This window comes from Acinonyx jubatus, chromosome A3, assembly GCF_027475565.1.
Source record: "Acinonyx jubatus isolate Ajub_Pintada_27869175 chromosome A3, VMU_Ajub_asm_v1.0, whole genome shotgun sequence".
In the NCBI taxonomy this organism is placed as follows: domain Eukaryota; kingdom Metazoa; phylum Chordata; class Mammalia; order Carnivora; family Felidae; genus Acinonyx; species Acinonyx jubatus.
In genome coordinates, this window is record NC_069388.1 from 21,194,610 (window position 1) to 21,208,650 (window position 14,041).

General features: G+C 46.5%; 1 protein-coding gene across 3 annotated transcripts in view; it reads left to right on the forward strand.

Moving 5' to 3' along the window:
* The window catches only part of TTI1 (TELO2 interacting protein 1), an 82,084-nt gene that overhangs the window by 45,628 nt on the left and 22,415 nt on the right, over positions 1-14,041 (forward strand). The window contains exons 8-9 of one of the 3 annotated variants that reach the window (XR_008289113.1): positions 7,945-8,151; positions 10,808-13,657. The exons of 1 other annotated variant lie outside the window; for it this stretch is intronic. Coding sequence is in view for 1 of the 2 variants with exons in the window: in XM_053199979.1 (XP_053055954.1) it covers positions 7,945-7,975 (31 nt within the window). In the remaining variant the exon portion in view is untranslated. Of the gene's footprint in view, positions 1-7,944; positions 8,846-10,807; positions 13,658-14,041 lie in introns of those variants that run through there. One more of the 3 variants, XM_053199979.1, reaches the window with a different exon arrangement.

A 14,041-nucleotide genomic window follows, 5' to 3' on the forward strand; every position in this document is an offset into this window, starting at 1 on the left:
CACACGAGCTTGCTTTTAGCTAGGGTACTTGTGTAAAGGGAACCTTCCCTTCATCAACCATGCAGTAACCTTGAGGGAGTTTATGTAGAAAGGCAGGATAAATACTCAATTTTTTTTTTTTAGCTGAGGGATTTAAAACACAGATTATGTAAATTTAGGTACACAGCCACAGACACACACACACACACACAAATGTGCTGAAGGATCCTACAAATGATGAATGCATCCTTACCAGATGCGTGGTGAGGCACCATCTAGATAACTTCTCCAGTGATGCAGATAATCCCCAAGATCTATAAAACCCAGAAGGCAGTTGGCATGGAGACATATTGGAGCAAGGACTCCCAACCAGTCTGGAGAGGCCCCTCATTTCTTTTTAGGGTCTTTCTCTGCAAGAGCAAAGGATGTCCAGCTTGGGTCTAGGTGGCGGCAACCTGACTTCTGGTCTGGGTCATCAGGGGCCCTCCCTCTCTTTGGGCCTCAGCAATCCCGCCTGCAGAGTGGAGAGAATGGACCAGAGAGAGAGAGCTTAATTTGGGGGATTCTGGGTCCCTCCAGGGGGAATCTGATGACAGGACCTACTCTTCCCCCATCACTCCCAGGCACCGCATCCTCCAAGACTAGTCAGGCACCATCTCATTGCTTACAGGGTCCGCCTAGCTGACCTCACAAATTCTAGGTATAATTCTAGAGACTTCACCTATGACCCCGTGGGGATCCCAAGTGAAGAACCCCTGAGAGAGAGAGAGAATCGCTTAACTCTATTCCACTTTAAAATTCTGGGATGATTTCCTTTGGGAAGGGGGGGGGGGGATGCCCTCTAATTGAGAGTACTGTAAAAAGATTCACAGCATTGTTCCTAATTCCACCGGGAACGCAAAGTGAGAGGCTAATTCAATCTCTAGGTCCTGACAAATGAGAAAACAGGTCAGAGAGGTGGTGTGACTTGTCGTGTATTTCCAGGCTTCCAGTGCGATTAAAGTAGCCTGCCTTCCCAGCGCGCCTGGGCAGGGCAGGCCATAATGGTGTGCCAAGAGGGGCGGGGGGGAACACGCACACACGTCTTGTGCCGTGATAAAACGTGGGCTCTCGGGAGGCTGCCCCGGAGATAATCCGCGTGGGAGGACTTGCCATGGTATTCCAAAACCCATCTCCCCCTCAAAGAGTAAAGACATCCTGAGTTGCTTTCATATTCCTGCAGGCAGATTGTTGCACTTGATTAAAAAAAGACAAAACAAAACCTTATTAGAGTGCCTCTCCGGTTATTATTCTACCCAAGCAACTTTAATTTGAACCCGTCCAGCTGACTCATTCCAGTCCTTGTTTACGTGGGCTTCTCAAAGCGATCGTTGCCCCCTGTGAAACCCGGCTGGTGCAGTGACGGTTTTTCTTTCATTCAGGGTTTCTGAGTGTTGGTTTGTCTGGCGTTAAGGGTAGGTCCTGAAAGGCCTCGAGTGTCAGGTGGAGACTTTGAGCTCTGATCTGTAGGCAGTGGGCACCTCCTGGGGGATGCAGAAAAGCACAGACATGGATCCAGGGATCCTCCAGAGGGGTTGAGTGTGGTCCTCAGGAGACTCGTGTTGGAGAAAGAGCATGGATGACCCGGGGCTCATCAGCGCTGGGGCTGGTTTCAGACTCTACCTCTTAGTGCCTGTGTGACCTTGGGTGAGTCACTTCCCTTTATTTTCCCATCTCTAAAACGGAGTTACTGCTTCTGCCTCTTTGAATGGCTGCAGCAGGAAGGGTAAGTGCTGTCATGTTTCCAAAAGTTTAGCATAGTGCCCGGGGCGTGGACACTGCATCCTTTCCCTTCCGTCCACCCGACCCTTTCGCTCACAGCTTTGTTAGGATGCGATACGTACTCCCCTGGACAATTACAGCTGACGAAGTAGATGGTTAAATCTCAGAATAAACCACCCAGGAACTAAGGAGAACCCCAGCAGAGGAGGGTAAGACCCTGGTGGGACAAGGAGACTTTTGGCAGGAAGAGAGGATAAAGGGCATTCCAGACGCAGAAAGTGACGTGCCGGAAGGCAGACGGGGATACTTGCCAATATCTGCTTATCTCATCATAACTCCTTCCATTGCCACTGACAGGAAGACCCAACTCAGACTGGCTTGAGCAGAAAGAAACATCTTGGCTCACGTAACCAGCGGACTCTCCTGGCTCCAGATCCCAAAGCCAGGCTCCGTATTTTGATTCTGTTTTCCCCGTCCTTCTCTAGCAGCCTCTCTCTATCAAGTGTCCAGGATGGCCAATAGTTCCAGGCTTCTTTCTCTGAGTTTTAATAAGCCTAGGAGTGTGTGCACCTCCTCCTGGCAGTTCCAAACTCAAGTCCTAGGCTGAGCTCCTCTCGGCTCAGCCCGTCCTTTGCCCCACCCCAAACCAAGCATTGTGCATCCAAGCAGGTTTTGGCAAACTTTCTCTGTGCAGAGCCAGATGGTGACTATTTTAGGCTTTGCAGGCCATAGGATCTGTGTGGCATTTTCTTTGATTTTTTTTTTTTTTACAACCTTCTAAATGTGTAAAATCCTTACAAAATAAGCCGTGAGCCATTATTCTGCCTGTGGACCGTAGTTCACTGCCTCGTATACGGCATTCTCATGGCAGGCCTGGAGACAGATGCTCAGGTCAGCTCCCCCAAACCAAATGGAGGCAGAGCTGGGGTGGAGTGGTTTCCCCTAAAGGGAGGGACCGCAGTTGGTTACCAGGAAGAGATGCGGAGTGGGCAGTGGGCACCAGTGACAGCTACCACCCCGTGTCTGTGGCAGGTGACCATTATGGCCCGGCGGTCTGGGAGGGTATGTGTTAGCAGGTGTGGCTGCTGAGGCCACATTTATGAAGGGCCTTGAAGGCCAACCTAGGGATTCCAGCCGTAAGAGATCAAGAAGTGGCCTTAGAAGGTTTTTGAACAGGTGAGTAATGTATGGAAAGCAGCATTTTAGGAATATTCATCTTGTGGCAGCATCCAGGAGCAATTGGAAGGGAGAGAGACTGGAGATGAAATTGTGTTCCCGAAAGTCCCAGGACGAGAAAATGCACCTCTTCCATCAACCCCAAACTGTTTGACGTGCCGTGGTTCATGGGCAACTTGAGGCACATAAATATGTGCTTTAAAGTTTAAAAGTAAGAAGTGAGATGAATGGAGCCTCTGATGAGGCTTCCTCCAGCTCGTGCCGGAGAGTTGAGAAGCCCTAGAAATGATTTTCCGCAGCTCCAGCCGTGATGAACAGTGCGGGGGCCCCTCTCCCTTTGTGTGACTTACCCCAGCTTCTGTGTCGGGCTTGATTGGAAGCAAAGTGCCCATACTGCCTTTCCTCCAGAGTACGGAATAGAGGCCAAATTTCGGAAAATAATTCTGAGTGATGGCTGACTCTGTCGAAGCGTTGATTGCTTTATAAATGGCATTCTCCTCTCTGCGCCCCCCCACCCCCTGCCACCACTGAAGTTTGGAGGCAGCGGCTTTTCAAATTACGCTTGAAAAGCAGCCTGATTTCCCCCAGGAATCATCTCCTAGATTAGGAGCTGTTCTACCTTTTCCGACAGTTTTACCCAGAGTACAAAGCCTGTCTGCAAAGGGCGAGGAGGGAGTGGTGCTGTCCTCCCTTCAAAGCCTTCAGCACAAACCATTTTTGAAAATGTCTCTCACTGCAGCCATCCCTCCCAGCGTCCGGGGCTGCCTGCTTTTGCAACAGGAAAGGGTTAAGAAGCACTGATGAATGGCTGCCTCCAGCCCCCACCCTTCCGCTTTCCCTCCTTATATAATTTGCCATTCTTTTTGCACAACAGCTCCTGGGTCTCAACCTGCTCTCTCAATCAGTACCCTCACGTCCTCAGCTTCCTCCCACACAAGCGGGCTCAGAAGTAAGGAAAGCACCTTTCAGAATCTCTGAGGCCGTTTCCAAGGGAGAAGACGTTGGTGGGGGGAGAGGTGGAGAGAAGTAGTAGAGAAGAGTCAGAAGTTTCTTCATGAAATAAAAATATTGCCTTCCCTAAGGCAGGGTGGGGAGTAGACAGACCTCAGTGCACCCCCTTCCCCTTCGCCCCATCTTTGTGTCCTTTCTCACCTCATGGAGCCCATCCAGTACTCTCACACATTCCACCCAGGACACTGCCCAGTTCCCTAGGAGAGGCCAGAGATTCTAATTGAACTGCGCTACAGCTCACAGGTGACCTTGGGCACCCCCTCCCCCTCCCTGGGCCTCAGTGTCCCTGTCTGCTCCCTAAAGGGTTTGAACCAATCAGCCTCCAAGCATTGTTCCACCCCCTTAAAACATCTGTGACTTGATAATAAAGTGTTGGCAAGTATGTGGGGAAACGGATATGTAAGGTGGCACAAGCTTTTCGGAGGTCAAAATTGGCAGCGTTAGCAAATCTGAATGTGTGCACCTTTCGACCGGCAATTCTGCTTCTAAGAATTTAATGCCCACACGTGTGCACAAAGATGTACATGCATAGGCAATTCACTGCAACATTGTGATTTACAGGAACTTGCAAGTACTGAATGTCCAGTATGTGCCAGGCATTATGCCTAATGCTTTACATTAATATCTCAAGAGACTGGGTGCAAAAGATAGGAAATAACCTAATCATAGAACATAAACATCCATCCAAAAGAGGCCAAAACATCCCGTGTACCTCCCCCCTCACAACACAGAAATTCTAGTGAACCATTATACTGAAGAATGGTGCCTCCAAAGTGAAATGTTACTGTTAACTATTTTGTAAAAGCAAATATTAGAAATTGAAAAGAAGGTAGGAGAAGAGCTTGGGGAGGGAGGGACTGGTTAAACAAACTAGGGTACATCCCTGTAACAAAATGAATAAAACAGCAACAGCTATCAGAATTTAAAATGCACACACCCTTTGACTCAGCAGTCCTGCTCTTAGGAATTTCCTTGTCCATGTGCAAAAAGGATGAACAAAGTGTTCGTTGAAGCATTGTTTGCATAAATAAAAGGTTGGAAACAACCTGAAGGTCCATCCAGAGAAGCCCAGCTAAATAAGTTCCTTACCCACACTTGCCATGTGGTCTTTAAGAAGAAAGAGCTAGTTCTCTGTGTATATCTCCAAGGTACGTTATTAAAGAAAATGGCACGCAGAACAATGAAACTATTTGTGGGGGATGGGGGCACTTTATGTGTGGAATTTCTCTTAAAGAGCACCCAAGTGGCAGCCTCCAGGAAGGATAACAGGATCAGTGCTGAAGACATCTTTTCACATTATGCCCTTTATACTCTTCACATTTTTAAACCATATACCTGTGTAACTTATTCACTCACAAAAATTTTTATTATTAAAATGTAAGACATTTGTGAGTCTACAGTTCTATGGTAAACTCACATTGTGGTGATAGGAGCCTAATGTCGTCGGGGTCTCCTCTTCTGTGCTTTGCATTTCCCAAGTGGAACCAGGGCTGGAGTTGGGAGGGGGCATTGCTTAATCCAAAAATGCAAAGGGATCTTGGAGAGGATCTCTTCAGGAGATGGCTGTGCACTGTGCAGGCAGCACCCCTGCCCCACCGTGGCTCCCGTGTGCATACAGGAAAACCATTTCCCATCTATGCCCTAGCTCATCCGAGTCCCTTAGGACCCCAAGAGAAGCAGGTCGAGCATCAGAGCTTTTCGTGACTTCCCAGACAGAATTTAGGGCTCGTGCTCAGTGCTCTCAAGGCATTGCTGGATGCTCTGTGCCCTGCCACAGCTCTGTCCAGGGCTTGCAGCCTTCCCCCCCCCCCCCCCCCCCCGCTCCCCCCGTTGAGGGGTTGCCTTCCTGACTGCATCTTCAGCACCTTGGACAGGGCTGTGGTTTGCGCCTTCCTCTCAACATTAGGATGCCCAAACTTTCCAATGCCAGGCCCCAAAACACCAAGTTAAAGACAAAGATAGGATTCAAACCTGAGACTGCTGACATCACGTGATCAATTATATCAAGTTTGGGCAACAGGATCCAAAATCTGCAGAATGGAAACCAATTCAACAAGCATTTTTCAAGGCTTTCTATGTACCAGGCCCAGAGATAAAAAGACATAAATGCTGCCTTCTAGGGGCTAGGCTCAAAGGAGCGCTAAACAAGACATGTCATGAGGAGGCAAGTATAAAGTCTGTATTAGGAGGAGGTCAGAAGCAACAGTTAAGAGCATGGTCTCTGGAGATGGACAGCCTGGCTTTGAATTCTCACCCTGCTGCTTTGGGCAAGTCTCTTCATAACTCTAAGCATTGATTAAATGGACATAAAAATATACCTCCCTGGGAGCATGATAAGAAACTGACTGATAAAGTGCTGGACTCAAGGCCTGGCCCCTGGGCAGCGCTCTGTAGGAGCTGGTCATCATTATGAAGATGATGATACGTTAGAGGTAGAAATGGCAGCACAGAGGGTGAACTGAAAGGAAACTGGGAGGCTTCCTGGAGGAGAGGCCATCCAAGCTAGCTTTGCAGTATTTGCCTGTCAGACACAAAGGGAAAGACCCCTCTGGGTAGAGGAAACAGCATATACAGAGGCTTACGCAGCACATTCAGGGTGTTGCTCATGTCAGTGGGAGGTAGGAACCATAAAGAGTGAGGCTGGAGACAAAGATGAAGCTTTGGGAAGAGAGCCTGGTCTGTTCAATACCCCTGTAAAAATTGGTAATGGGAAACCACTAAAATGAAGGTTTCAGCAGGGGGAGCTCTCATGCCCTACCACTCAGTCAATTGCAGACCCAAAAGGAAGAAACACATTTGACCTCATGCAGACTTGACCTTGCAGGTGGATTCTACTCCACTACTCCAGTGGAGGAAGAGATTCTTTCCTTATCCCCCCAGCAACAGCTCCACCAGTGAGAAGCCAGCGCACTTCAAACTTCCATTTTATTCCAAAGGATTTTTAGTTCATAACAGCCTTTCCGGCTTGCCCCTTTTCTCCTTAAAAAAGTGTGCCTCTCCTTTGTTCCCAACTTGCCTATGGTTTTGCCACAACTTGTTTGTCCCAGATTGCAATTCTCTTTTATTCCCGAATAGACCCATCTTTTGCTGGTAAAAAAAAAAAAACTGGTAGTTTTAGTTTTCAGGTTAACACCCCAAAGGTGGGCCTGGGCTCTACTGTCAGGGGACATCAAAAAGATGCCTGAGGGAGTGATTGGTAGCATTTCCCCAGGAAGTTGTTCTCTGGGGCTTTTCTGCAGGCCTCTGGTTGGGTGAAGGGGAGAGCTCACCCTTGCCATGCCACCCCCAAGCCCCTTGTCCCCCATTCCTGAAGCCTGTGGTGGGGGCAAAACAGTCCTGCCAGAAGCGAAGTGCATAGGCTCTGAAGGCAGACTGCCTTTGCCATTTACACACAGTTAGGGGTTCAAGGCAGGCCACCCCAAAATGGGCCACTTTGTCATGAACATTATTTTGAGTTAAAAGCAATAAAACCCCAGCAGATTCAGGAAAAGCTTTTTACCTTCTCCTCAACTGCCTGCTTATACTGGGAAGAGGGTTATTCACAGAGATTCCTTCTTACCTAAGAAACTTATTTCTATAACAGGACAACCTTTGTTTTCCAAACATCTCTTCTCATCTTCCTGCTAATGGTCTTTCTCTCCTTTGTATCCTCAGATCCCCTACTGCTCTCCTTAGCTCATATAAGCATCATATTGCTTCACTGTCTTCATAATTTCTATGTGTGTGTGGACTCCTCACACATACACTATTAAAGTTTATTTTTGCCTGTTAATTTGTCTCATGTCAATCTGATTCTTTGTCCAGCTAGAAGAACCTTGAAGGTCAGAGGAAATTCTTCCCCCCCAACACCAGCCGTGTGATCTTTGACAAGTCAGTTTCTTCATCTGTAAGATGGAGATAATAATAATAGCTCCCCCAGTAGAATTTTTTTGAGGATTCAGTGATTTAACGCATGACAAGCACCGAGTACTGAAGCTAGTTGGCACTCGGACAAACATAACTGTTTCTTTTCTGCAGAGCTACCGGCCTCCTGGGAACATTAGGATGAGTAAGACCCAGGAATGGCAGACCCACCTGATGAAGCCTAAGATGGGCAGAGCACCCATTTCTTTTTCAAGGGTCAGAGATGGCTTCCTGAGGATATGGCTCAGCATGGGCAAGAGAAAAGGCCCCAGGCAAGAGCTGCTCCCCTCCAACTCTCAGTTTCCATACCTGCAAATGCAGGTAATAAGGGCTACCTTGTTGGTTTGGCTGTGAGGATTAAATGAGCCGATGCAAAGCAAGGGTGGGCCTGTGAGCACCCTCTAAGCATGGGCTGCTTGCTTATGAGGAAAGAAGAGCCTGTTTGTTAATAAGACCCTAAGAGTTCAAACCAGTGGGGCTGCTGGGTAGCTACTTCCTTAAAATAGACTCCCTCCTCCCATAGCCTTTCAGGGAGGATAATACCAAGGTATGAGCTGACATTCCTGACTACACAGGTCCCTCTAATCTTCACTACTAGCCATGAGATTAAACATTGTGCCCATTGTACAGGGGCAGAACCCGAGCTCAGCTGAAGAAACAGGCTCCTACTGTGAGAAAGGACTAGGGTCCTAGCCTAGGGTATCAACAACTTGTGAGCACCTGCTTTGCCGACATCTGAGAGGTCTACAAAAGAGGGGGTGCAGCCCCTTGAATGTAGACTCCAGTGTGGGAGGCCAGACTTCCCTGAGAAACATTTTCATTTACTAATGGATTTAATGAGTGCAGAACTTCCTGTTTTAAACAAACAAGTGATTAGCATTGACTACAGAAGTGAAAATGGATCCTAATGAATTGCTAATTAGCCTCCTCCTCTTCCTGGGGTCTTTAGCTGGTAAATTCCCTCTCTGGCTACTGGGAGTCTTAGTCAGTCCGACTGGAATTCACTCATTTGTTGCTTCATTGTTTTATTCATTCATTAATTTTTTTTTCATTCATCATACATTTCTTGAGGATCTGCTGTGTGTTGCTGTGAACGAGACAAGCAAGATTCCTTCCTTACAGTCCAATGGGGAAGGCAGTATTAGCTAACCGTACAAACATATAATGATGCAATTATAGGTCAGGGAGCTGAGGCAAAGTGCAGCAGGAGGACTTGTTCTTGCCTTGGGGCAGGGGGTGGGGTGTCCCTCAGGGAAGGCTACTTACAGGACAGGTCTTTTGAGCAAAGACCTGAAGAGGAAGTAGAGGGGTACCTGGGTGGCTCAGTCAGTTAAACGTCTAACTTGATTTCAACTCAGGTCATAATCTTACTGTTAGTGAGTTCAAGCCCCGTATCAGGTTCTGCACTCACAGCCCAGAGCCTGCTTGGGATTCTCTCTCTCGCCCCCTCTCTGCCCCTACCTTGCTCGTGCTCTCTCTCTCTCTCAAAATAAATAAATGAACTTTAAAAATTAAAAAAAAAAAAAGAGTAAGTAGGACTTAACTAAATGGAAGGAGAAAAGAAAGAGTAGATGAGTGTCTCCGACATCCAGAACACTATATACAAAGGTCCTGTTGTGGGAGGAAGCAGGGTAAGTCTGAGTAAAAGGAAGAAGGTTGTGTGAGAAATGTACGGAAAACATATGGTTTTGTGTGTGTGTGTGTGTGTGCGTGTGCGTGTGCGTGTGTGTGTGTGTGTGAGAGAGAGAGAGAGAGAGAGAGAGAGAGAGAGAGAGAGAGAGAGAGAGAGGTGAGGCTAGGCTAGGGTTAAGGATGTTGATCTTCCTCCTTTGTAGCAGATGGTGCTGAGAGCCCAGCCCATATTCTGCGAGTCTTACCCCTTCAGTGTGCTCCAGCCAACTTCGAGCTGCCCCGTGTTTGCATCTCTTTGCCTGAGGACTTTACAGCTAAGGAAGCCCTTCTGTCTTAATGCTTTGCAGGCCAGAAGTCCTGGTGAATTAACACCCTGGAAGCAGGCCTCAGCCAATGACTGAGGAAGCTGAGGCATAAAAACCACCACTCTCCAGCCTTTGGGCAGGATGATTTTGAGATGTGTGCTCTGTCTTGGCTCCCAGAGCTTCCCAGTAGGATGGAGCCCCACTTGCTCACAATGGTCACTTGTCTGACAGTGCACACTTTCCTTGTCTCACTTCCCCATTCCTCTGCTGGTGCTTCCTGGGATCACCCCCAGGCAAACTCCTTGCCCCCAGTGTTTTGGCCTAGCATTTGCTTCTGGAGGAACCCATGCTAAAACTCCTTTAAGCAAGACACAGATATATTTCCTACACTTCTCTGTACTCTGGATGCCTGGATGCCTTCCTCTCTCTCAGTTGCTTCCCTCACAGAATCTGGGGCCCATGGACCATAGTGACCCAGCTGAGGTCTGCCTGGCATGATATAGACCAGCCCTATCACCTGTCTCTTTCTTGGTACTCTGCCTCTGTTAACATGACCTGAGATGTCTTTCCTCTGGAACAATGCTATTTGATAGAACCTTCTTCAGTGATGGAAATTTTCTCTATCTGTGCTATCCATTATAGTAGCCATTAGTTATCTGTATCTACTGAACATTTAAAAAAAAATTTTTTTAATGTTTATTTATTTTTGAGACAGAGAGAGACAGAGCATGAACGGGGGAGGGGCAGAGAGAGAGGGAGACACAGAATCAGAAGCAGGCTCCAGGCTCTGAGCCGTCAGCCCAGAGCCCGATGCGGGGCTCAAACTCACGGAAGACGAGATCATGACCTGAGCTGAAGTCGGACGCTTAACCTGAGCCACCCAGGCGCCCCTCTATTGAACATTTGAAATGTGACTGATACAACTGAGGAGTTGAATGTTTTATTTAATGTATTCTATTTTATTAACTTCAAATAGATATATGTGGCGGGTGGTTACTGTCTCCGACACTCACCTCTGAGACTTGCCTTACCCCCTGTAGGCTGCTAAGCTTCCTGGAGCCCAAACCTGATAGACTGTGAGAAGGGCAGCCAGGTGGACCCAGCTGTCTGCACTCAGTGCAGTGATAGGATCTGTCAGAGCTTCCTCAGGTAGGTCACCCAGGGCCCCAGGAAGGTTAGCGGTATGGGCCCCTAACGGATCCCATCATTAACTCCTCCCTTCTGCAAAGGCCCCATCCTTCAACTGCTCCCTACCCCCTGTACCTGGAGCAGACAGCCCTGAGGGAGGAGAACTGGGTGGCTGGCCTGGGGGCAGGGAGTTGGGCCTGGTGGTGCTGAATGAGACGCCTCTGCTATCCCCAGCAGCCTGGCTTTCTTTTGTATAGTGAATTGAAAATTCCTCCGTAGAATTGAGGAATAAACATGTTTTTCAAATAATACAGTGTACTGAGCCTGAAGTACCTAGAATTCAGGACAAAGTCAGGCTCGCAGTGGGGCCTGCTGGAAGTGATCCAATATCTATCTTCCCATTCCTCTGAGTACAAGAACGCTGCTATTCATCTAGGCACACAGCTGTCAGAATAAAGGCCATGTTTTCTGGTGTCCCTTGCAGCTAGATGCGGCCACGTGACTAAGTTCTGTCCCACGACAGGTAAACAGAAATGATCTTCATCATCAAACAAGTGTCTTTTAAAGAGAGAGTGTGTACCCTTCTCACCCTTTTTCTCATTCCTGCTGGCTGAAATGCATACCCAGTGCAGGGAGGTAGGGTGGCCCTCTTGAACTGTGATAAGAAGCCTGGCTGAAAGGATGCTAGAGCTCAGGGTAGAAATGCCAACTAGTTCAAAACAAGGGTTTTTGTGAAATTTAGGGAAGGAGAAAACAGGGCTCCAAAAAACTTCCTTTGGTTAAATAAGATGCAGTGGGTCTAAACTTTGACCCAGCCCTTACAGGCTGTTAATGTTTGTCAGAGGCAAATCCATATTCATTTACAGAGTGTGTGCCATAAGCCAAGACCCGTACTAGGCATTGGGGATGCAGCAGTAAACAGGACACTTAAGAGTCTGTGCCCTCACAGAGCTTCATTACCATTCCTGGCATTTTCTAGCTCAGTCTACATTCGCAAGTGTTTTTATAGTCACCTCCAGTCAAGATGGCATTGAGTCCGCGCTTTAAAAATAACCTGCTCCTCAGCCAGAACCCTCACACATTGTAGATGGAAATGCAAAATGGTGCAGCCACTTTGAAAAACAGTTTGGAGATTCCTTGTAAAGTTAAACATACACTTAGCTCGGTGCCCAGTAATCTCAGTCTTAGATAATTACCCAAGAGAAATGAGAACATCTCCACACAAAGACTTGTGTATGGATATACATGGAAGATTTGTATGTAATAGCCTCAAACTAGAAACAACCCAAATGTCCATCAGTAAAAGGATGGATAAACAAATTGTGATAAATCCACACAACAAAATACTACTCAAAAGTACAAAGGAATGAAGTATTGGAATACAGGATATGGATACATCTCAGAATCACTATGTTTAGTGAGAGAAGCCAAACACAAGAGTATCTACTCTCTGATTCAATTTATGTGAAGTTGTAGGAAAGGCAAAACTATTCTACAGATAGAAAGCAGATCAGTGATAACCTGGGCTGGGGTTTTGGCAAGAGGATTGATAGCAAAGGTGTACAAGGGAAGTTTGCAGGGGCTGGTGATGAAAGTATTCTTTTCTTGATTGTAACAGTGATTACATGACTATATTTATCAAAACTCATTGAATTTTTACACTTTGCATTGATGCTTTTTTGGACATAAGTCATACCTCAATAATGATATAGGAAAAAATTAACCACACTGTCCATGAATTGTGGGGGAAAAAAACTTCTCTTTATACAGTGCAATATATAAATTACATATATTTTTAAATAAATGAAATCACATAGCCATACTCACAAATATGGTAAACTCTTTGGAATGGAAAGGGATGAGAACTACAAAGTAAATGGAGGCCAAAGCCTCAGACCTGCCAGGCCCAGGGTCCAGAAGTGACAAGGAATTCCAGTCCTGCAGAGTAAATGGGGACCAAAAGGATTCTTGGAGAACTGGAGGTTTAGCATCAGACTCATTGCTTAAAACTGTATGTTAGGTAACAGGGGGGACAGATGTAGGTCTGGCAAGTGGGACCTGAGCTAAGCCACCCCAACTCATTAACTTCGTCTGTGACATCTCTGATAGCCCCCCAGACTGAGAATCCTGAGCCACCTTTAGGAAGCCTGGTTTGGGACTAGGGTCCCAAGAGTCTGGGTTTAGACAAGTACAGAAAAAGAAAATGGAGAGAAAAATTCCTCTTAAAAATAAGCCTGTGAAGAAACTGACACTGAGGCAGCCAGTAAGCTCAACTCGTAACGGATGGATTCACTTGTGATAAGTGCAAATAACAGAGCAATCTTGGAAGTGAGTTTAAGTTTAGGACTTTAAAAAAGGTAAAGGAAGGATTGACTTCCTTTCCTGTAAAAAGGAGAAAGTTATGAAGTAAAACAATTGTTGATGTGAAAAAGAAACAATGAGAAATACTAAAAATGAAAAGTATTATTGAAGTGAATTCAAATGGAATAAACTCTAAATCAAACACATTTGAAGAGATAGTTAGTGAATTGATAGATAGTCCTGAGTAATTCACGTAGATGGAGATAAAGAAATGGAAAATATGAAAGAGCCAGTTAAGACATGGTAAACCAGGGGCACCTGGGTGGCTCAGTCGGTTGAGTGTCCAACTTTGGCTCAGGTCATGATCTCACGGTTTGTGAGTTCAAGCCCTGCATTGGGCTCTGTGCTGACAGCTCAGAGCCTGGAACCTGCTTCGGATTCTGTGTCTCCCTCTCTGCCCCCACCCCGCGTGCTCTCTCTCTCTCTCTCTCTCAAAAATAAGTAAACATTAAAAAATAAAAAAAAGAAAGACATGGTAAACAGATTGAAAGTTTCCAACATATGTGTAATAGAAATTCGAGAAGGATAGAATAAAGGTTGTAATGGAGTTACAATATTTAAGATATGGTGGCTGAGAATATTTCAGAATCAGAAAGAAAGTCCTCAGGCAAAAAACACATCCCAACAGTTAAAACAAGTTGGTAAAAAATATATCTCAACCAGAAAAATTGTAATGATAGAGCAGAATGTCAAAGGTAAAGAGAAAAATCTTGAGTTACAAAAGAAATTGCCTGTGAAAGAATGCCAATTGAGCTGACAGAAGATTTCTCATCGATAGCAACAGA